General features: G+C 35.2%; 1 protein-coding gene across 11 annotated transcripts in view; it reads left to right on the forward strand.

Moving 5' to 3' along the window:
• Nucleotides 1–25,382, forward strand: part of RIMS2 (regulating synaptic membrane exocytosis 2) — a 495,218-nt gene that overhangs the window by 366,462 nt on the left and 103,374 nt on the right. The window contains exons 29-30 of one of the 11 annotated variants that reach the window (XM_075495103.1): nucleotides 9,091–9,180; nucleotides 19,264–19,296. The exons of the other annotated variants lie outside the window; for them this stretch is intronic. Of the exons in view, the coding sequence (XP_075351218.1) occupies nucleotides 9,091–9,180; nucleotides 19,264–19,296 (123 nt within the window). The remainder of the gene's footprint in view (nucleotides 1–9,090; nucleotides 9,181–19,263; nucleotides 19,297–25,382) is intronic. 11 annotated transcript variants of the gene reach the window in all.

Here is a 25,382-nt window from a genome sequence, read left to right on the forward strand (position 1 = left end):
CCTGTGCTAGTTCATTGTGTTGCAGGGAAAACCACACCGTTTTTAATATGCTGCTTATTACCCACTGTAGACAGACTGAATGAGGTGCCTTTGCAGAGAGGGTGCTGTGTCGGCAGCCCGGCAGGGCGAGGCACGCGGTCACCTCCCTTACTCTAGTGGCTGTGCCAGCATAGTCCTGAGTGAATTCAAGTGCTGGAATTCTGCTGCTGTAACTGTAATGCATGCTAATTACCAGATAGTTCAGTGTCTTACACTTTTAAGATCCAAATTCCAGTCCTGGTAAAGTTGGAGGCTTTTGCCACTGACTTGATGAGGTTGACAAACCAATGATCAGTGATTAAGCCAGGCTAAAGCTGTTTTTGTTCTCAGTTTATCTTCCACTCTTTCAACAAAACCAATATTTTATATACTTAATTATAGAGCCTGAAAGATGTACTTTGCACAATAAACTAAATACTGCTAACCTGTATTTAAGATAGTTTGTTTTCATATATGTATTAATTTCTCTTAAGGTGTCCATTTTATGTTTTAGAAGTTTCTTCTGCAGAGCTCTTTTACTCCAAAAGAATGGTCTGTGCCTAATATTCTATTTCAAATATTTGTTACCAAACCCACTATCCCTTTCAATTTTTCCTCAGGTCTTTTGCATTTCTCTTTCATGTATTTTGTATGACACCTTTTGATCATTTGAGTTAGTGAGAAAAGGCTCCAGGTAATTCTGTCCTTTACTGTCTTAATTTAGGGTACATAAAAGATGATATAGTTACTAAAGAAAAATTTTAAGCCTTTCAGGTTATCAGTTCCTTCACTTGTTAGAATATTTTACATAATTACACAACAGCTTTGTCTATTTATGGGAATCAGGAATGCTTTCCAGTTCTCATCTCCCAGGTTGAGAAGTCTCTGGAGCGTATTTGTATCTTGAGTCTATACCAAGACAAGACCCAAGTCACTGAGTCCTCCCCTTTCTATGCACTCTGGTTTCTGCACGCATGGGAGTCCCACCACTCTGTGAGCAGTCTGGATGCCTGGAGGCCTAGAATTGAAAGTATGCTGTATTCCAGACTTGCTGCACAGTTTAGACACAATCTAAAGAATTTAGGTGACTGAAGTGCAAACTAGGCAGAATAAAGGGACCCCAGTCAAAGAAGTGATGACAGATGGACCTACTTAACTGACTTACAGAAATAGCGTATACATACTCCTTTTTGAAAAACAAGCATGTGGCTGTCACGCCAGAGGGAATCCTCACCCTGCTGGCTGACCTGAGCATCTTCTTCCATCTAAGACCATTTGGGATTCCTGGAAATGGGGCCTACACTTTGTCTGAACTACTAAACATGACTGCTGTGAGTCTCTTGGGTGCTCTCTATTCCCCTGGCCCACTGATTCTAGACTTCACTAAGAGACCATGACAGCTTTTGAATTTTGCATGAAAAATGATACTGAATATGTGTTTTATGTGTGCTGTGAGAATACTTAACATATTCATATGTCTTAGGAGTACCCAGAGTAATACTGTATTTTAATTAAATTCTAGTTCAAGGAAAGTAAGGTTTAAGTAAGGTATAGACCTGTTGAGACTGTGGTAGTTGTAGGCAGGCAGATAACTGCAATCTGCATGCTGGGAAAATGGTGAAATAAAAAAAACCCAACACAACAACACAAAACAGGACAAGTAAAGTACCCATAAGATGCAAATTCTCCAGAAAAAGAACCTACATTCTGCTGAAATTCCTTATGATATAGGTGACTATTTTACGATTTTAGCTCTAAAACTACCAGGGAAATATGACAGATGAGAAAGAGTCTATTAACTTGTCCATAAATAGCTTCAAATTTGACTTATACAAAATGTGAGGTGGCATCTTTCAAAACTACATCACAGTATAAAGTAGCATTTCTAAGACTGGTACATGACAATGTGATGTCATTTTGTCTGCTAGTCAAGCATAGTTTGTCTGGTTACTAATCTAACATTCTATAAGTAATGCTGAAAAATAGCACAGGTGTTTTGCTGTGGACAGCATTTGCGTGTAAAGATGCATGTAAAATTTGCATGTAAATTTGCATGTAAATTTGAGCAATAAGAAAACTTATATGTCATTAATTAGTAGTAGTTGATATTCTGAAGAACCTAGAACTTTCTAAAGAAACCAATCTATAGTTTTCATCTTTCTGTAAGCCATTTATTGTATTTTCTTTATTGGTTGATATTAGTGCTTAAAACTACTGGCTTATTTTCAGAACCATTTTTTGAACTGAATAATTTTTTAACATTTTAGAATTGTGCCATAAACTTCAATCTTAACTGCACTTAAAAAAGGTAGAATACCTGTGATTGCTTGCAGAGCTTTTTTTTCGTGTGTGTGAGAGATGTGTGGTCATATAATAATAAATTACCTTTCTGCATAGAAAATATTTGAAGACTTGCTCTAAGATTGCACCTTTTTCAGTAAAGAATAAAAATAACCTGGGGGAAAAAAACCCCTATACCAAGCTAAACCTTACATCCTGCATTCTGCAGGGTGGATTTGTAGGCTGTTTATATTTCCTTGCCTGCACAGAGCACTCCCTGACACCCAGGGAGTGGGAATGTAAACTGAGCAGAGACTGTGGGAGAGAGGTGCAGAGCAGAAGCTTGCATTTTGCTCCACATTTATGTTGGCCATTACTTGTAATTTGCCTTATTTAAATTCATTAATCATTAGACTCTGGAGATATTTTGACTTTCTTTGAGTTTACCTTCCATAGCAGTATGAGAATAGCCATACCAGGTCTGACTAAAAATCCATCTAGCCCAGTGTCTGGTCCTCAGCAGACCAGGCATGGATGCTGGGGGAAAGGAATATGAGCAGAACAAGTGTGTAGTGGTGCTTATCCAGGACACTGGATCCCCAGTCTCCTACGACTTGTGCCTCAGGAATCTACAGGAACATCAGCGCTATCTTTACATGGTGTCTTCGCCTCCCTCATAGGCTCTCTGCACCCTTTCTCCCACCTTAAATTAGCCCTGCCAGCATAAACCTGCAGCGCTTATCCAAACAGGTGACTCAGTAGAGCTATTCTTCTGAGATATTCAAAATATGCCTATTGATAATAAGCCAGCAGCCAGCTATATCACATTCGTTTCTAACGTGTTTCAGGCATATAACCAGAAGAGGGAGCAAAACTGCCATATTTTAAAAACATATAAGAAGATATGAAACAAACAAACAAATCCTCCCTCTGCCCCAAACAGTCCTGGAAAAAAAGCCTTGATAGTGGCTTAAAAATAATATTGTGGCTTAAATGATAGTGGCTTAAAAATAATATAACCTTGTGATATTTAAATATACTTTACTAAATATTTATATATACATATTTAATGTACCATTAACTGACTGTATTTTTTCTTCTGACTAATCTGGTACATTTAAGTTTTTCTGGTGTTTCTTCATGTTTTACAACTCTGTTATATTTATAAAAGTGGCAACATGATACTTTGATTTTTAGCTAAAGGTAGGCTGTGACTTTACTAAGTGATATTGCAACAAGTACTCTCTGTGACCTTGCTTGAGTACATCTACAATTTTTCTTTAAAATAAGCAATAGAAGATTCGAATCAATTTATTCCCCATATAGAGGGATCCACTAGTAAAACATTTTAAAAATAAGCTTAGAACAGAATTGATGGGATTCGCAGCTAGGGAATATGATGAGAAGAGACTGCTGCTGGACTAGGCTTGTTAAGTGATTTACAGCTACAAATAATTAATGTAGCCTTGAAGTCAATTTGAAGAAAACATTTCTGGAGTAAAGGAATAACCTACAGTGCACTACCATTTTTGTTACACTAGTAATGATAATATGTAGATATGTGGCAATATTTTTTATTGCCTACCTAATGACTTCCATTAAAGTTCTTTTAACGTATTCCCACTGCAGCCCCAGGAAATGAAGCCCAGGGGTTTTTTTGCAGAATGTGTAGTTCAGTAAGGAAGATGAAATCAAAACAATAAATAATTAAGATATGTCAGAATTTTTATTGGAATGCTGTATTAGTTAAAACCACAATATAAGTGATGCTTACATAGACATTTATGAATAACAATTTATTTATTTTAAAACATTTTTAACATATCCCAGCATTCATTTGTTGGTTTGGCACAAATTTGCAAACTCCTTTCATGTGAATGTGTGTGTGTGTGGGGGGGTGTGTGCGTGTGAAGGGGTGTGTGCGTGTGCGCGCACATGTGCACTGTTTGGCTCATAAAACACACAAGGCAGAGGTGCTGTCCCTGCTTTTATCCTGTCCACACTTTACCAACATTTAGGACAATGCTCTAAGATGCAAGACCCAAATTCAGTGTCCTCCAGACACTGTTTGGAGGAAACACAGGTCATCATGTCTCAGGTGAATGCCTTGAGCACTACTGTATAGCATCATTCTGTAAAATATTCTTCCAGTGTATGGAGGAAAAAATGTAGTTCAATTTATTCCTGTTACTGTGTCAAAAGAGGAAGGTACAAAATGGTGTCCTCAGATTTTCTGTAGAATGTTACCTGGAGAGACAGGAAGTCTTGCTCTAAATTTCTCAGAAAAAGACTGTGTTGTTATTTGTCTTCAGATATCGGACGAGTCTGGTTCCTGTTACAGCAGGGTAGGGGAACATCTGCGCTGCTTTACTGAGGCATCTGAAGGTTTCTCTGATGTAGGTGCAGCAGCAGTCTGGCATAAGCCTTCATTGCTGACTTTGTGTCACTTGGAGCTGGCCTTGATGCCATTAGTAGCATGCTGGTGGTGCAAGGTGAGACTGGATTCATTCCAGATATAATGCAGTACATCTGGGACAATTCATGTATCATGACTTGAAGCCATTTGCTTTCTCCTAGTAGGGGTTTGACCACAGCTGAGAATATTTCTGTCTGTGTGAACTCTTGAGACTGATGGCTTTTTTTTTTTATTTTCTTAGGGCCTTTGTTTTGTAAATTAAAGCATATATAACATGAATTTAGCCTTTTCTCTGTCTTTAATTCTTCTTCTTCTTGTATTCTTAATGCATGAGTTTAAGATCTTGAGTATCTCGTTCAAAACAGTTTCTCAGCTTTTGACAATTTATCCCACAGTTCTAATGGCTTGTTACCGTGCGGCTTTGTGTTTAAGAAGCACTAGCCAAATCCACTTTTGACTCATTTTTACAGTAGTTGTCACCATACATTATTAAGAACATAATTCCTTTCTGAGCATTCATCTTATAAAATTAAAAATAGAAAGAAGTTCTGAGGATTTTTCATTTGCAGGAAAAGATGACTAAATTAAGTATGTACTAATGAAAAAGTGAAGACTTTATGATAACCTAATTAAAAGTCTAAAACTAGAAATGCACTGATAAAAATGCACAGAAATTTTCAGTGCTGAAAAGAATATAAAAGCTGAGTGGATTTAATAAAAAAAGACAAATTCAAGTAAAAAAATTATATAATAATGTTTCAAGCAAAGGGTAATTGTGAAAAGGGCTATTACTGTCTGTAGTGTGGAGAAAGGAAAGGAGGAGGGTAGTATTTGCATAAGAAAACTGCTCATCATTAGCATCTGGTATTTCGCTGCATCATCTTGTACTTCTGCAGATTGCTGTATCATTCCAGTTCACCTGCAACATTCCTGGTGCTAAGTTGCCATGTTTAGAAATTCAGAAAAGGTGGAAATATGCAACTATTCATATATTATTTCCATATTTTTCATATTTTTCATATTGAATATTCTAAACAAAAATATAAGAAATGCTGAAGTTGTACTTAACACTAGATGTACTGGAGCGCACCACCCCCCTCTCCCAGGCAGCACAGTGAGTATCATTCTCAGGCAGCACAAGTGAGTATCATTCTCAAGAGGGAATGGCACACAACCAAGTGTCACCATGATGTGCAGCGGGGAGAGCCCAGCTACATCATTCACTGTGGTGGGCAGTGTCCAGGGGGTAGGTGCAACAACTGCATCTAATGAAACAACTGCATCTAAAGATTGTACCTTTCATACTGTTGGGAAAAATCTGGATCAGTGCACCTGTCAAATCCTTCTAGCCCCAAATGTGCATCAGATAACTAAAATATTCTGACTCAAAAATCTCGTATTTTCTATAGTCTATATGAGGTCTTTTTGTATAAATATTCAATAATTTTACACCTTTCTTTATGCTTAAGTCAAAACTAATTATCACAACAGAAGACAGATTGAAGTTCATTTGTATGGGAAGTAAGAGTGGTAACAGGTGAATGGTGAATTAGAAAACTGTATGGTTTCTTCCCAAATATTTACAATTTGACCAAAGTTGGCTTTGGTTAAAACAACAAGAGGATAGATGGTGGCCGTTTGCCTTGGGGGAAAAAAAGAGATATAGAGACTATAATGCATATTTATCCAACCAGAGGGGATATGGGCAGCACTGACATTTAGCATTTTGCCTATTCATCAGCATCTCTTACTAGTTCCCAAACAGAAAGCTCTCATTTAACAACATATTTTCTTAGCTTTGTAGAGCATGGATATGGAAATGGAATTAGAAAATGGTGAAGAAAAGGTTAAATGTTGGAGTAAATCTAATGGATATATCTATTTTTATTTCTCAGTTGAAATAATAACCATTACTAGCCAAACTCTTGCAATGTTCTAGAAGTTAATGAAGCTTTTCACATGATCTGGAGTACATCCAATCTGCATATACTCAGTCTAAGAGGTGTACTTAACTGCTGATAAAATTAAGCAGCCATTTGAATGTAATGCTGACATGCAGTAAGAATAACTAAAGCTATAGAAGGATGATCATTGGAAACTTTTCTGAAAGTGTTTACATGCTCATACTGTCACTTTTAGTATAAACATAAAAAAGTAGCCTGTCTTGCTTTTTATAATAGGGTGGGTGGGGTGGGGTGTTTGCTTTTTTAAGGTTAACACATGGCAAAAATATTTATTCAAAGAGTTATATTTTTATTTGATATTTATTTCATCATGCTTGTCAATTCAAGTGTTATTATAGAAGCACTTCTAGAGTACTCCCAAGTGGGTTAACTATTTTCTAGATACTTAGCTCTCAAAAAATTAGCAAGGCTTAGGAAAGCTTTTATTTTGGTAGGGAACTTTGGTACGATAAGTGATTTTGATGACTGAGGAAAGTACAGTTTTTAGGTTCAGAACTGAATCAGGAGTTCTGAGAAAGAACCCTGACTGAGAAGGTCCTGTCTTCTAAAACTGCCAGAAAGCTAGTGTGGAAATCACTCTGGGCTTCCTGATATTCTTAAGTATTTAGACTATTTGTTATCTATCCTGACAAACTCCTGTGTTTGAGATTACTGTCTCCCTACTTTTTATCTAAGTATCTCCACTATTTGAGCTAAATGATTGTTTAATGTTGTTTTTTCCTAGCAGTGACTATTCCTTAAATTCAAAGGGAGTTTTACTAAGGTCACTGAATTTTTTTTGTGTGTTAGTTAAGCATACACTTCTGGACTTATCCAAGAAAAAGGAAGCATAGATGGTATCAGTAATTATTTCATTGCTAAACGTGTATTTTCATAGAGAAAAAGAAAGAATCACATTTTTGTTAGGAAGAAGCATAATAAGATTTTATTTCCACAGTTTGGAAACAGAATGTTCATTTTGAAGTTTCTTATTTAGTACTTACTACACATGGTGCTTCAAAGATGACAGTTTCTGTTTCAGCATGCATATCTGTAGTGTCATGAAATCATTATATTGACAATTTTATTGATATATTACTTGAAGCCTACAACTCCATCATTTTCAAAAATCGAAGCCACCTTTTATAGGACAGCAACCTGTCATAGAAAAACAGCCACAGATAAGAAGGCTGCACGATGCCTACAGATAACATTTTTACATATTTACATTTTGAATGCCAGATATCCATCATTTAAAAAGATGGATATCTGGCATTCAAGTCTTGTTTAAAAAGAAAAAAAAAAGTCATAGCCTAATATCACTTTATGTCAATTTATTTTGAATTTATAAGATTGAAAATGTATTCCATATCTATCTTACTCTTCTCCATCACTGGCTATTTCTGTGACCATAAAAGTGGTTATATCTGTGGGCAATGGCTGTGAGGAACTTTGTGCTTTGCGGGATCAGTGAAATAAACGGGTTTTTAACAGCCCAAAGCAAAAATGGAGTTTAGGGTATTGAATCTGTCTAGTTAATTGGTCTAGATTTGGGTTTGGCATGAGATACCGAAAGGTTGAAACCTATAGTATTTATGCTAACCACCAAGTTTGATTGTCAGAAGATGGAGAATTAAAGTGTAGACCAAAAATATCTGACAACCTCAGAAAGACTAACATCTGGCAGGTCTAGAGAATGGGGTCTCTGTCTGGAGGAGAGTGTATGTGCTCCTATTCAGAGCTCTTTTTCTGAGTGGTTAGGTCAGAAATGCCAGTTTGAGGGTACAGGATCCATAATTATCAAGAGAGTTTTTATTGAGTAACTTAATCTGCCTAAAATAAAAACTGAATTTAAATGAAATCCCAGATTTACAAAGTAAATCCAACCTAGCTTAACAATTCATTGTTAACAATTCATTGTTAAATGAATTGTTGGCTTAACAATTCATTGTTAAAAATACTTTGTCAATTTAAAGTACATGATTGCTGGTTCAGTTTTGTTTTGTTTGTTTGTTTTTTTAAATTATACCTTTTCAAAGACTTTTTTACCAAAATACTTTTAACTTCCTTTTTAATTTACAGAAACACAAAGATACTGTAAGAAGCTATAGAATATAGAGTACTAACTTTTAAAAATTGAAGAAATTATTGTATAAATAACCTCCTGGGTTTTATTCCAATTGTTAAATATCAAAGAGAGCAGAATATTTGACAAATTACATAGATTCTGACTTTTGTATAGTATGTTCTGTTCCATGTTTAAGATGTTTACTAATTCTCTCCACCTCAGGCCTCTAAATTAAAGGACTGATCTAAATTTTTGCCATGTTAATGATAGTACATTTGTTTAGATCAAGTTGTCCCAAATGATATTAGGTGTCTTATGATGTAAGTTACATAATATTTCTGATTTTTTTTTTTGGTTTATGCTAGAAGTTACATGGGAGGACCAGCAGAAAAAGGTGAATGGTACAATAACTGATGACAAACCATTGCCGAAAAAGAAACACCATTCTGAGCCAGGTTTGTCAGGGTTTGGAAAACCACATGAAAGCATGAGACTATAAAAACACATTTCATGCTTTTGTAATGCGTGTGTGCTTGATGTACCTTATTTTTTTTTCACTTTGGTGTGAAATTTTTAGTATGTAGAGACCATTTAGATTACATAGTTCTGTTTTAGAATAACCAAAATAGAACTGCTTTTGTAAAAAATTGTGTTAGAATGCACATGCATTAGAAAAGAAGTGTTCTGGCACAATATTAGACTTAGCTTGCTTTTTAGTTTTGAATTTTGTTATGATTTATCTATGTGTGCAAGCATCCGGAATCCAAGTATGAGTTATGATGATTCTTATTTAGTTGACCAAACGAAGGTATCTCCTGCATGTATGGTGGGAAAGTCATCTTCTAAAGACTTGAATCTGAAACCTTCTTGCACCATCACACATGGCAGAAATAATGTTCCGATGTAATTTTTTTATACAAGCTACATTTTATATCTCCATACGGCTGGAGTCCTCAAATCTAAGAGAACTCTTCCTTCCTCCATCCTGTACATGAATGGATTTCTTCTGAAACTAAAAACTATCACAAACTTTCTTCCACCCCAAACATAAAGTGCAATTCTTCGACTCTATCTTAATTCCTACAAATGCATAGCAATAAAAAGTAAATCTAGTAATAATCATGATGATAAAGATAATGATAATAATAGTATTGTTCGCTCGTCTGAATCAGACAATAAAAGGTCCTAATCACATTAATTTATGCACTTGTAAAAGCCACTGTGATATTATAGTGATAAGCACACTGTAAAGAGAAGAGAGAACAGAAAAGAAAAAAACAGAAAAGAGAAGAGAGAAGAGAAGAGAAGAGAAGAGAAGAGAAGAGAAGAGAAGAGAAGAGAGAGAAGAGAGAAAAGAAAGGAAAAGAAAAAAGAAAAGAAAAGAAAAGAAAAGAAAAGAAAAGAAAAGAAAAGAAAAGAAAAGAAAAGAAAAGAAAAGAAAAGAAAAGAAAAGAAAAGAAAAGAAAAGAAAAGAAAAGAAAAAAGAAAAGAAAAGAAAAGAAAAGAAAAGAGAATCTTTAGATTGCAGTTTCATCCTGTATTTAAAGGTTGATCCCCATCTACTCAAGTGAATGGGAATTTTTCAGTTCCATGAATACTTAGGTTCACTTTGGGGCTGCAGATCTCTCTCTACGGGGCGTATTAGTTGTCTCACTCTAATAACAACACTTTTCCCAGTCACACAAGTTAAAGTTTACAAGATTGGCCAATTGTGCCACCTCCTAAATTAATGTTGTAATATCAGTTTAAGGCTCACCTACATGCTGATAATTTCCAAGTTTTTTGTTGAAGCTCAACTATTGTACTGCTGAAAAGTGCAAGAGTCAGAACTGAAGAGCAGCAAAATCTGGATTGACTGTAACCTAGGAATTAGTAAACCTAGCTGCAAAAGGCCAGACCTGCAGTTGCATTTCCTGTTCCCTGACTTTTTAATGCATCAGAGGAAGTTACAGGATAAAACAAGTACTGCTCATAAGAGTCAGGATCAGAATTTAATGTATCTTCTTTTCCTGCTGAGTGTTTTAACTATTGCATGACAGATTCAAAATACAATGTCTACAGATCTTCACTGTTGCCTTTCCAGGGCAACTTCTGCAGAATAATGCCTCTGTCCAGACTTTTCCCTTACATAGTAGCTAGGTAAGAGCATTATCTCCATCTCCCAGCTGATGGGAGTTGATGGGAGCTCTAGACCACAGGCTTACAACTGTGGTCTAGGCAGATGGCACATTCATAGTTATTAGCAATACTTGTTTAGTGCCACCTTCCCCATTTTTTAGAAACAGGAGCTATATTTTGTTAGATGGCTGCTCTTGGGGCATTCTAGATGTTGGAACATGAGTGAAATCTTGTAAGACAGAAAAAAAACAGGTAGAATAGAAATCAGAAACAAATATGGACATTAAAAAGTTGTCACTTTAGGGTGGTTTGTATATTACAATGATATTTATCTGATTTTAATCTATTTTTCCTTCTGGAACAGAACCACTGTTCTCCAGTGCTGCAGGGAATACACAGAATTGGTTTGGAAAGCCACAGTCACAATTGCCAAAGTCTAGAATAGATACAAAGTTGAGTAAAAATTGTGTTCTGCACTCTACAGTCCTAGGTCTTTCTGTGACGGCTGATGCCTGATAAGAGCATAAATTCTGCTCTGATTTACATTATCAGTAATGTCTTCCATGGTATGTTCACATAAGCCAATGATACGTGAGGCAGAAACATCTGAGGTGGTTCTGAACACTCTACAATGAGCACCAAATAGTGCATACCTATGTTCCTAGGATGCTTTTCCAAACTGATTCTCTCTGTTTGTCAAAAAGCCCTGTGTACTGAAGTGGTAGAAGTGGAGGAGTACCAGTGTGACAAATCATTGCAGCTTCCAGGATTTGCATTATCTGCTATACGTGGCACACTACTGTCCCCTATAGACATCCCTATATCATTACAAACATTTAGTTTATTTTCAAGACATAGCAGTCAGGACATCTGGAAAGAGGTGCCATAACACTGTACTCACCCCTAGATGTTGAGATATATTGTATCTGTGACCATGATCTACCAGTGATGTAGCCTGACGGAATCTACCTAAGGAAGCTTCAAATTCCTTGAAGCTTTCCAATATGGGATTTACCCTCTGCACAGGACTGTGCTTTCTTTCATCTGAGAATGCTTTAAATGTTCTGTTTGCACAGAAAACAGCAAGGTGATACTAATACAACTTAGCCCCTGGCTGCACTTGGCAGTCTGCAAAGAGAAGCAAGGAGGAATATGGGCACCTCATATTGCTGTTGCCCTGTTTTGATTAACTTTTCATACAAATATTTTTCTGCTATAGCCTGTTATGGAAGCTTTTCCTCTTTTTAAGTCCATTTTGTTTGTTAAGAATTTAACTTAACCAGTCACATGGAAATAGCCATGGCAGTATTATAGCTAAGAAAATCTGCGAGAAAAAATATATATTGATTACATAAATACCTTAAGTGAGGAACTGAGACTGTGAGCAAATTGTAGATAAAAACATAAATAAATAAAAATAATTCCAAATAACAGAAAAAATAATAGTAATACTGTATCATGTGAAGCATTAGTATTCAGGAAATATGCATGGCTAGAAATGAGATTAGCAAATTTGTTGGAGGACAATTTAAGGTCATTAAATACAGTAGTAGAATGGTTCTTATGTTTCAGGCTTTTCAATAGAAGATGCTGATAAAATTCCTGTTTCTGAATATCAGAAATCAACATGTTTTCTTAACATTGTCTGTAATCTCTAAGTTCTGAGGCTATTTGCAAAACTGTTGTTCTGTATATTACAAGAGTCAGTTGTATTTATGCAAAGATTTTGAAGGACTGGAAGGGTAAAATTGCAGAATCATAGGTAAGCATTGCATCAAAATTCAAGCCATGTCTTGAATGTGTGTGCCCTTCCTTTAGCCAATGTCATCACTCTGTCAGACAATACTGCATTCTCAGGACGCCACCGAATCAAAGAGCATGTGGAATAGTTATTTGTTCCTATCTAATATTATTGAGCATTTCTACTTTCAGCACCCCTGCCTTTGAGCTGTAATAGATGGTATATGAAAGAAAGTGAATAAAGCTCTAGTCCTCTAATCACATTTCCTTGGTCAACGAAGGGAAAAAAAAAAAAGCAAAGCACAGCATGCAAATATTTTCACATGGTTTTGCATTTTTATATGTGAGGCCTTAAGAGAAGAAGTTGGAAAAGCAGTAGGCTATGGGTAGAGAATGTGTCCTGTGCTGATAAAGATAAGGTTAGGCAAGATAGTATTTTTCTTGAAAAGCAATTGTTTTCATCTAGTGTCATCACTAGTCTCTCTTGAACCCATCAGGGTTATTTAAAGGGAGAAAGCACATAGTTTAGGGTACCAAGGCAGTGATACTCATTTCTCTTCCCTGTCAATTGTTTTTGAAGTGTTCAATCAGTCTCACTATCCAAAGTTTTGGAAGCTGAACGCAGTCTAGCAAACTGCGTCTCCATCCAGATGGAGGTAATTACATCCAGGTAATGCAAAAATTACCTTCATGAGATAGCAAAGGAAACACTATTGGTTTTCCCCTGTTTTTCCTACTTGGAGACAGTAGATTTGATGGTTATTATCTGGAAACCATCCCGTAATGGTTTCATTATCATTGCCTATTGAGAAGATTGCAGTGTCATCAAATATCCAACCTTTGGCACAGACACTTTTAATTTCTAAGCAACAGTTGAGGAACAGAACCATGGGAAAGTGCTGACATTTTAATACAATTGACCAACAGGAGACAGAATAGTTGAAATGGATTTATACATCTCAGAATGAATGATGTAAAAATGGAGTGTCCTTGTAATTATTTGGGGGAAAGCTGTATTTCTTTGATATAGTACTAACGTTTTAGAGGAATCATAACAATGGTAGGTTAAACACATCAGAAAATACAAAGCTAATGCATGCTTACAAATAGTAAGTCTTTATATATATATAGATTGGCTTTCAAGTTGAAGGGAATCATGGCTTGTTTTATCCATGGAATATTTATGGCTCTCTCCTGGGTGGAAGTATTCCTAGACTTGGAAGTACATAGACAAAGTATTTCAGAAATAATTTTAATGTTACTATAATTTTGTAGTTTATGTATTGCCATGGAATCAGTTGAAGCAGTAAAACAATAGTCAAAAATAATTCAAAACAAAGTGGTGATTATTTTAAAAGAACTTTGTAGTCAGAATTGAAAGTATAATATATTGAAAATTATAAAAAGGGAGATATGGTTAGAAATGGGGAATGAATGAGGCTGGAAAAGACAAAGTAATGATAGGACACAGAGAGAGAGGAAAGCACACTAGTACTTAATATAAATGACATCATGAGCATTGGATAAATCAAAATTTATGGTAAAAGAAGAAGACTGGTATAAAATTACCAGCTAGTGAGAAGGCGAGGAGCAGAGTGGAGTCATGGACTAGTTTATGATTGCTGAAGAGGAAAAGTGACTGGGCAGTAGAACAGTTTTCAAAAGAAATGGATTGGGAGAGGGAAGAAGAAAAGGTCCATAGCCCTAATGCAAGTTTCAGTGTGCTGTGGAAGGGCTGGGGAAGAACGTACAGAAAGGATCTTACGAGGATGCTGTGGAATCTGAAAAGCAGTGAAGTCGGTAAAATTTACAAAAAGAGCTACATGCTGAATCTATGAGGATCTTTTAACCTGTGACAAGTGAGAAGTAATGCAGATTGACTATATGGCAAGACCAATTGTTTTCTTGAAAAAAAAGGGCGTTTGCACATTTTCCAGGGACTCTTCTTGCAATTAATAAATGGTGTATTTAAAACAGGTAGTCCTCTCATGTATTTGCTTATTTTAAAATTTGCTTCCATTTTTTTCCTATAAAACTTTGAAAGACAATATGCCTAGTCTGTACCAAAGTAACAAAGAATTGGATTCAAGAGAGAAAAGGGGACTCTGTGGATGGGAATTGCAGTTCCAGTGTGAGTAGCGCACAGATGTAGTCAAATGTTGGACTTCAGTGTCCTAGCCAAATTGCATTAATTCAGGGTATAATTGTAATTTACAATGGATCATAAATAGTGAGGTGGCCTGAGAATGTCTAACAAATCACACACCTTTTACTGCTTTTCTGTGTTTTGGAAACCATTCCTGCAGTCTTAACTGTGTGATCTACTGGGCAATCTGATTCTGTAGGTGGTGAAACTTCTTGACATCACTAGGATGAGAATAGATTTAGAATAGGGAGATATCTGATTTAGGATAGTTCATCTATCCTTTATTGACAATAGAGAGTGTATTTGTATCTATGCTGTTGGGTATCTTTTCTGAAGTAGTATTGATGTTTGACTACCTAAATCACCTTATTAGTTAGATTTATTATCTTTTCAGGATTTATGATATTTCAAATCCAATATGTAACTATAGTGCATTAATATTTTGAAATGTTACTATTTTGTGTTTTTTCCCCTTATAAAATTATGATGTGAACTTTATTCAGAGAAACAAAATCATAAAAGCTCTCTCTCTGAATTCCTCATTTAGTTTATCTCTTGAGACTTATGAAAAAGTAATGCAGTCTACATGGTTTCATTTGATTTATAGAGTTCATGCTACTGAGAATTTAAGATTTCTTCTTGCATGTTGTTTTCTACCTTATTCTCTATTATCCTTATCTTTGGGTAGGAATAACCCACATTTTCCATGTTCTTACTGTCTTTACCTAGCATATATTATATATAGTGTATATTATATATAGCGTATATTATGTAATTGCAAAATTAAATGTATTGCTTCTGTCTTTGCTGTATTTTCTTTATCCTAGTTAGTCGTCTGCTTACATTTTTGAGGAAAAATATCAGCATCTGTCCAGTATACAGCTGTGATTTTGTGGGTATGGATCTACACTTTAAGATCAAGAACTTACCTTTAACTAGTAGGGAATTACCTCATTAAAAAAATTCAGAAGTGTGGAACAGGCTCTGTATCTATAGGAAGGGTAACTGGAAGATTTGGCTTAACGCTATTAAAGAAGATTAAGGAAAACTGATTTTATTCACACCTCAACGTAGTCAAATAGCCTTTCACTCTAAATCTTCTTTTAACAAATATTTCTGCTCTTAGCTATCCTGTTATCTACTCTTCCTCTTTTATCTGTACCCGTAGCATTGCAGAGTTTGAATGGTGTCAGGGAACATCTTTCCTGAGAGTTAGATGCATTATGTCATTCTTCAGGTCTAATCACATCCAGACTAATGACATATATTTATGGAAAATACAGACTCCATGGAACATTTCTATCTTAAAGTCTCCTCCATGCTTTAAGTTTATGCCTATTTGGTTGTGCTATTGCACATCTTTGTGAGGAGTGTCACATCTTTTTTGTGAGGAGTGTCCAGAAATGAGGCTTTCCAAATCTGGAAGTCACAGAAATTTCTGAGACCGTGTATGCAGAGAAAGGTCTTTGTTTTTAAGCAGAAGAGAAAACTGAAATTAAGAAAAGGCTTGAGGAAAAAAAGGAGTAATTAACTTACGTCTCTTTGTCCTATGCTGCTTTTAGAATTTCAGATGGGCATGTTTGCTGTGTAAGGTTCCAAGCATGTTTTTTGAACACTAAGTTCCTAAATACTTCTCTTTAATAAGTGGCATTACTTACAATGAAAAGTTCTGTATCAAAGCATGATAAAATAGATGGTACTTATTTTGTTTTATTCAGACTTGCAGTACAATACCTGGTTTTCATTTACTTTATAAGGTTATTCATTGAGAGCCTCATTTGTTTCTAAATCTGTGTGTAATACCCTTATACATACCACTCTCGTACTTCAAGATGAACAATTGATCCAAATAAATGCTAGTTCCACAACAAAGCAATAACTATGCAAATGAAGACTGCCTATTGACATGATGTAAATTTAATAGAATTTTATTCCATGATTTTGTTCTCAGATTTTAATGTATTTCTATCAACAAAGATCTATTTTAGTGGATTACAAGCTACAGAGCCAGAGAATTTTCAAACTATTGTTTGGGATTCATGGCATGGCTTCTTAATCAGGAGGAGATTGATTCACATAAGTGCTATTGTGTCTAAATTAATCGATCTATTAGTACTTCCTTCTTATCATTGTTAATTGAAATAATTTGATGCATTACCATGCCACAACTTCTACTGATTCATTAATATTTGCAACAATTAATACAAAAATATTATAAGCCATTTATCTCAAGAGATATCAGCTGAACAGGTATCCACAGTGAGAAGATACCTATTACCTTTTATTTTCCTCTCTGACTTCTATTAGAATTATTATTCTAATGCATTTGATCAGTAAAAACTTAAAATTGAAAAATATTTGTAATTAAAAATTATTTTTGTTTGCCACTTTGGTGTGTAAATAATTTTTTTCATAACAAATACTTTGCATGAAAACTTTTAAAAATGCAATTTTTAAGAAGTATTGGTACATGTGACTGATATGCAGCCAAATACTCGTCATTTGGTTATAAAATCTTCAAAGAGAGCTTCCCTGGTATTCATTTGTCTCCGTGCTGAGCCCCACTGACACTACTAGAATGTCTTGCATTACCATACCAGGCATATTCCTAATTTGGAAATAATGTGATCCAAACATCCTTTGAAAATTTCTTGGGAAGGATTTATCTTAATGCAGTATGTGTCTCAAAGCTATGCATTCTTATGGATATTATAATAAATGAAGTATAAGGGGGTCATGATAGAGACTTTCTAATAACTGTTTTTGATATAGTAGGGGTGCTCGCTTCAGGGCTGTAGATATGTAATAGAAAACATTTTCAGAAAATTTTAAGTCCTTTAGCTGGGTTTTGGTGGCGGTAATAATGATTTATTTATTTAACAGTTATAGCAATTATAGCTACACTATATTAATATAAGCTGTAATACACCAGGGAGAAGTAGATCGTTGTATTCACTTATTTGTATTTCATCCTATGGATTCCTTGTACTTGCCCAGATAAAGAGATATTTGTACGCCATTACTTTTTTTTAACGTGTGAATACATAGCATTCTTTGTCAAAACTGTCAGCTGCTAAGCTTTCATATTACACGTCATATATAGCACTTATGTGTGTTCATTCTGCAAGCAAATTTAATTGCCTAATATATATGTTACAAGCTGCTTGTGTTTACAACAAAGTTTTGGTACGGTCTTGGCATTTGATAGTAGATGAAAATTATAATCTGCCAGCTATAGAATAAAATTGTTTAACTATAGAACACAGTGGTTATCAGATGAAATTTAGTGTTGTCTTTAATTTCATTTTATTGATTTATATTGCTTATTCTAATTTTGCATTTTTCAATGGTATCTTGATATTGACTGTAAAATGTGGATAAAATTATGGCATATTTTTGTGGTGTATGAACTCTTCTGGAATTCTTAATCTAACATCTGCAGTGTTAATGAATTATGAGCAATGTTTTGTGACTCATTAACAAACTGCAAGTTGAAATTCAATCAGGGCTTATAGAGTTTTTTTTTTTTTTAATTTCTGATGACTTTTGGAAGAATGCATTTGTTCTACTAGTGATGGTAGCTTCGCCGTTCTTTGTAATTATTATTACTTTTCAAGATGAATTCCTCCCATTCTTTTGCTACAAATAGATTTTCAGTACAGAGAATGACACTGTCCCTCAGATGTTCTCCATGTCTGAAATGGCAGTGTGTTTTTGAATGTGAAGTAATGAAGTAAGTAATAAGATAGTTGCTTTGGCATTTAACTTGCATGCATTTGCAGTAACTTAGACTTCTGTGAGATGAGAGTAACATTTGGTTCTGAAAAAGTATCTGCTGAATTGACCATGAGAGTTAATAGCTATACGTTCTCTTTTCTCACGTTCTGTATTTGGTCTTGATAATATTGCCTTTGGCAGAGTGTTACAATAATGCAGTCCTTTCCAGAGTGTGTTATGTGGATTCTGAAATTCCTGAGCTTGTATATTCTTTTGAAAAAAATATGTGTTCCATTTTGGATATATGAAGTTTGGTTCAGCATAAATTACAACAATTTAATAATTTAAAAATGTAATAATAGACTTCCCATTGGTGACGTTAAACTGAATGTTCAATACTTGAAAGAGAAAAATAATACTTGCATTCAAGTAGATAACGTTCCAAAAAGTTGAACAGTCATGAACAAAAGTGTTTATGCTAGTTAACATACCTTTTACTATCCAGCTTTTTCTTCAGCTTCATTGCAAGGATTGACTTTGCTGTCAGTTATAACTTTTGTTATTTCCTCAGCTCCTATACTAACCCTGTCTTTACTGTTCTTTTTCAACAACAGTAGTTTAACCACTTCTTCCTCAGCTTTCTTTTTCCTTCTGGTGTCTGTGTTATTTTTTTCCCCATTTACTAACTCTGCTCTGCAGACTTCTCTCTCAAACAATTTTTGGCCCGTTCCCTCAGTGTCAGTTTTAACCTTCTGAATACATCCTCTCACGCCCATCTCCTTTGTCTATGTCTGTACATTACACGATGTGATCACAGAAGAAGCGGAATCATCAAGGAGAAGAAACTCAGGTCTGTCTCTTCTACTGCTTTTCTCTGTGTTATTTTTTTCATTTTACCTTTCCTATAGATTTTATCACAGCTCACCTCACATACTTTTCACTCCCTTCCCCCTGAATATATTTAAATATTGGCAAACTGTAAGAATTTAAGTTTAAGATGCTTATGTAAGTTTTATTACCTATAAACTATGAACTCTACAAAAAGTGTTAAAAGGTAACTGATGACATGTGTCTTGAAACGTCTGACAGACGCTATACCTTAAGACTTTAAATTGATTCAATTTCTATCATATCAGTTCTTATTTCCCATCTCCATTATCTGTAAATTAGCCTTTAACCTTCCAACTAGCACATGAAAACAATCTATAGTTTGCTTTATCTTTGCATTTGAAAACTGCTACAAAAATTATGGAAACTCTGATATAACTAGTTATTTTTCACCCTGGGGAGGATATAATTTGAGAATTTAATAATTTTAGTAAATTACATTTCATGCACTGGAATTTCAAACTTAGCTTCATTGAATAAAAACTCTTTTGATTAGAAGTAGGGTTATTAGTGATCAAAAGCTATTCTCACACACCAAAAAGGGTAACAAAAGGTTATAATAACAAGAGAGGGCGAGAAGTCAAAACATTGAAGGAGCTCTAACTTAGCTGTATTGTTCATGGCTTTTCTTTAGTATTGTGCATTACTTGTGGTTTCATCTTTCATATCAAATTTTAATCTGCCATTTAATTGAATTTTCCATGTGCTTTATATTACTGGCAGAGGACTAATGTCTAGCAAGGCATCCTAGCTCTGAAAATGCAGTAGTTGTTCACAATTCCCTGCTTGTTCAGTTGTGGTATGTCAGAACACCAACAAAATTCCCCGTATTTAAGTTAATTAAATTCACCTATAAAATTTAAATTTTACAGTTATTGTCTCAAAGCTCTAATTAATTTCTTGTGCCTCTGCTATTATCCCAACAAATTAGAGAAACCTCTTGGATGCCATTTAGCTTCTAACATCTGAAGCAGTTTTGGGGTACATTGACTGGTCCATTGAACTTAGGTGGTATTTAGTCAAACATTTTTGTCTTTTCTCTACTACGGCTGGCTCCTTCAGAACTCCGTTTTACCTTTGGTACTACTCTTGTCCTAATCAGAGTCAGAGATTATCTTTACGGAATCTTGCAGATGTTACTTGCTGTGGTTTTCTTATTAAACAAATTTCAAGATAGAAATCACTTAAATTACAGGGAAAAAAGGTTGAGTATAGATAGAGAAGACAGCTGGTAGTGTGATCTGAATTCCATCCTCTGTAAGTCACCACTATTAGAAATCAATCAATTGTGCTGTAGAAAGACTGAGTTTACTTACCTTGTCCATTCCCAGTTCCTGCACAGTGATTCTGAATCTCTTTCATTACAAAAATGAAATTAGAGGATTGGGTGACCCGTTTCCTATCTGTTCATAATAAAAGAAAAGGAAAGGTGTGGACCTTTTTATTCCAGAACCTTCCTCCGAGTTATTGATCAAATCAATATATTGAATCAAAATATTGAATCATCCCATCTGATTCTTGGGGTTGGAAAAAATCAGACCTTAAAATGATATCCAGTGTCTCAGAAAAACACATATTTTCATCACCTATGTTTCTTGAACATATCTGAGAAGGCAGTACCTGTGTAGGCATTAACTTTTTTGGCATTAACTATTTTGGACTTTCCAATTCAGGTGCACTTTTGCAAAACACTGTTAGCTCACCAACAGCATTAAGTAAATGTATTAGGCACTGATAAATTCAACTGTATAGCACAGAAATGCAAAAGCATGATCAGCAATGCAGTTGCAAAAGTTATTATTACTGCCCTTAAACTCAGGAGCAATGAGTTTATTTTGTGCATAGTAACATATTTTCAGATGTACATTTGAAACGGGTACTCCCATGTTTTACCTCAATGACAAAATAGCTTACACATTTCAGTACAAGGCACTTTGAGCAGCTGTGCACACAGCTGAAAGCAAGGGTGAAATGTCAAAGCCATACCTTTAGAAGGAGATGTTTTCCCATTGTTTTAGATTGCTTTAAAAAGTGTGGAACTAGGATTATCCATTTATAGGTTTCATTAGGAAATGGTTTTCACAGTATTTACCATGCTACCAAACATTCATGTGAATTAAAGGATTAGCTGTTGATTTTAGGTGTTATTAGACTAAGAGGTGTTGTGAAAGCTAAATATCTGAATAAGTGAATACTGTGTTGAAAGAAAAATATTGCTATTTCCTCTCTCTAAATATTATAATCTTTAATTGCAAAAATGAGAAAATTTTATTCCCTGAAAAATATCTATATTTTTTTTTAATTGGGAAGTCCTGTGAGAGTGCATGCAAAGCTTATGCTGTATATTTCAAGCACAAAAGCAAGTTCAGAAAGCTAACAAGCAATATAATTTTTATATAAATTTTGTTATCTGACAGCAGTACAGCTTGATAGCATCCTTAATGACTAAACCCTGTTTTCCTTGGGTGAAGGAGGAGCTTTGTGATGCAGAGTTTTCACAATTTGTTTCTAAAATCATATTTTGGAAATTAATATGTTTCATAGGGTTTAAGTATTGTGAAAACTGTTCGGGAGACATATGCCTGTTCACCTCCCTATGTATTCAGTATGGGCAATGGAAGTAAGCCCCTGCCTGCCAGAGAACCTTGGTGATGAAGCAGACATCTTTCTTTTCCTCAGTAAGATGGTTCAGACCAACCAGTTACTGTTGTGCCAACAACCACTTGCAATTGCAAGTAACAGTTACTGTGGTCTTCAAACATATGAGATACAGAAAACATTCTTCAGCCTTGCAAAATTAATCTAGGCCTAGAAGTTAGCTGACTCAAGTAACTATACCCCAAAATTGATCACCAAAACTATGGAAAGGCTGATCCGTGACAGTTTAAAGGCAGTCAGTGTACATGTAGCAGAAATAGTGCTGGCTAATTAATTCTAGGCTTATTCCAGGATGAGGAGGGATGGAGTAGTGATGCCCAGTCATTGCTGCTTTTTAAGGCGGCGGACGGAAGTTCGAAGATGGAGTAGTGGGGACAGCGCCATTTCTAAAGGGCCATGAAAGGCAGGGAAATAGAGATTCCAGTTCTTTTCTGCAACATATGGAGCAAAACTCTCATGTTAAGAGCACACAAAGGATTGATTAGAGTTTTTGCTAACTTTGAGAATGAAATTCAAATAGACAAGGCCTTCCAAGAGTCAATCTACTGTGATATACTTACCCTTTATAAATAGAACATGACACCCCTCTATTTTTGACTTACTGTGATAGTCAGTATTCAGTGACACACTTTCCTTTAAAGACGAGGATGATGCTTTGTTTTCTTTCCATCTTTCTTATGTTGATAAGAAATTTCTGGATGGAATTTGTAACATTTTAGCACAAATATGATTAAATGACTTGTGCATCTCTGAAGGCTTCTGTGATATTTAGTTTGACAGACGTATTTAAAATCTGATGCCTTAGACTGTGACTGAGACATTTAAAGAGTCTAAATCTGTATTTGGTCAACAAAAACGAAAGGGATAGGTAAACGCCAAATTCAGTTTAAAGGTACTTAGCATGCTAATAGATGTATCATAGATGTATCATTGGATGGCTGGGAGGCTCTTTGTCCTTATTTTTAATTTTGTTTAGAATTAAAACCAGAAACCAAAGGCCTCAAAATCCAACCCCTAAAATAGCCATCTGTACTGAGCCACATAAATAAAGGCTGATCTTCAGTCTGCTGAAGGAAAAATAGATTATATAATTAAAAATGAGAGCATAATTGTGCAAAAGACAGAATAGCATTACGTATATATTTTTTATCAGTAAAGGTTTGCTAGTTGAATTTGAGTCTTACATGCAGGTGCATACACCATTGTTGGTTTTGTGTTCTTTGGTTAAATCTTTGACCATATTTCTGGTTATTGAGATGCTAATGAAGATGTCTTGCATTCTTAGGATGGCTGAAGAATCTCTATTAATAGCTGTTTGCTTTTCTGGAAGCAGAGGCATAGTTATCATCAAGTCTTTGTGCCTATGTTTTGAAGTGGCTATATCAGAATGTGAAATATTCTGTGGTTATACAGTGGTGGGAACTCTGAGGAACTTGCATGCTTGGCAAACAGGATGTTGGAGAGCTTAACAATAAGACTGTGCTCAGGCTTTCATGAAGATAATGCAGAGTTTATAGCATGGCTGATCTGAATGGATTGTTATGAGTACAGAATGTAAGGGCCCACTGACCCCTCAGATATTTTTCTTTTACATTTTCAAAATCCTATTGCATATCATTCATATAGGGAGGATGTGCCAGAATTCTTTGGTGAAGCAAAGTGGGGTGTTTTAGCTAATATTCATCTTACTGCTTCTTTCTTTCTTCCTTTTCCATGTGGGCACTCAGCATTTTTCAAAGGCCACCAAAATGTATGTACACCTTTGTATGAGGCAGCAAAGTCAAATATCACATAGTACCCAGCAAAAATCACTTTGGAAAAGGATCCACACACCATAACAAAAAGCTGGTCATAACCCTAATCATTACTTTAATAAACATGCAAAACAGAACTTCCCAGCTTGCTTCAAAAGACCTTTGTCCTTTACCAGAGGCACTGATCTATCCCTAGTGATGAAGACCTGAGCTGACCCTGTCAATTTATGAACCCGTGATTCTAGAGGTTCTTTAACTTTCTAGCTTAGATCACCACACCATCTTATTCAATTCTTTTACTAAGTAGTGCCATGTATTCTGCAAATAATCCAAAGTAACATTGTTAACATGGTTTAAGCATTGTGATAAAAAATTGTTTAATTGGTGAGAAATGTCCCCCGGCTTTCAGTCTTTGTGTAGTGTGTCAAGTTTGAAGCCAAGAAGAAAAAAAAACCGTCAAGCAATTCTCAAATAGAAAACAGTAATGCAAGGGCATGCTCCCCCACTAGGAAGCTGGCTAACTGAAATTGTCTTCATTCTAGCATTCCCTTTTAAGGACAGTAATTGACACTTCAAACTAATTTAAACAGTAATAAAAAAACACTTAAACAACCTCTTATTTTTTTTTGTTTTCCACATTTCTGTAGGTATCAGCCATATTCTTTTCATTCAGACTGTGATGTGGATCACAGACTTCTTGGAAAGGCCTTGCTTGCGGCAACAATAACTTTTTTACATTTGCCACACATTGGACATAAAGCCCTGGAGTGAAGTTCAGCAACCATTTATATCACACATCACCTTATATTTTGCTAGACTTGTAGCAGTTAAGCAGTTATATTTTTCATACTGTAGACAGCCAGAATGACAAAATTTAGAGCTAATTTCTTAGAAGTAGAATTGGAATTGAATGGCTCTGGAAATAGGAGGAAATGTAATCCTTTGAGTGCCAGACCTTTAACTGACAATTTTTGATGTTCCAAGCAAATAACTTTTAGATTTTTCTTTTAGGAGACAATCTTGTTTCCTTTGCCTTTTTGATAAGAATATTGTTTCAGGGATTTTTTTAGTATAAAATTGATTTTCCTATGTTGTCATAAATAGCATTTCAAGAGAAATCACTAGTAAGAAGTTTGGCTAGCATTTTTAGAAGTACTTACCAAAAGTTAGAGTCCTATGTATACATTTTATTTTTACAATAAAATGTTATTTAATAATTTGAACTACTTTGAAAAATCACTCAATTTTCAATAAAGCACTTAAGTAAAGAAGCTAATTTATCCACTCTATAAATACAATTGCTAGTCATATTGCTGATTTGAAGTGTTTGCAAATATGAAAAATAGAAGCATAAAACATTTTATGTCATTGTCCTATGTTATGCCTAAACTCAGGGACAAACAAAGAGTTCCATGTCTGTCTGGTGTAATAAGATGCACATCTTCCAGTGTTGAAGGCTGCAATTTCTTTCATTCAAAGCAAGGAAGTCTAGGTTTATTTTAGGGCCCAGCCTGAGCTGATGCAGATCTCTTTCTTCTGGATCCCAGGTGAAAGTACTATCCTGAACCAACCTGTTGAACTGATCCCTGCACAGCTAAAAATCATTGCAGGAGAGACAGTTCAAGAGAGAAACAGT

The sequence above is a fragment of the Mycteria americana genome, chromosome 2 (assembly GCF_035582795.1).
Source record: "Mycteria americana isolate JAX WOST 10 ecotype Jacksonville Zoo and Gardens chromosome 2, USCA_MyAme_1.0, whole genome shotgun sequence".
NCBI classification, from domain to species: domain Eukaryota; kingdom Metazoa; phylum Chordata; class Aves; order Ciconiiformes; family Ciconiidae; genus Mycteria; species Mycteria americana.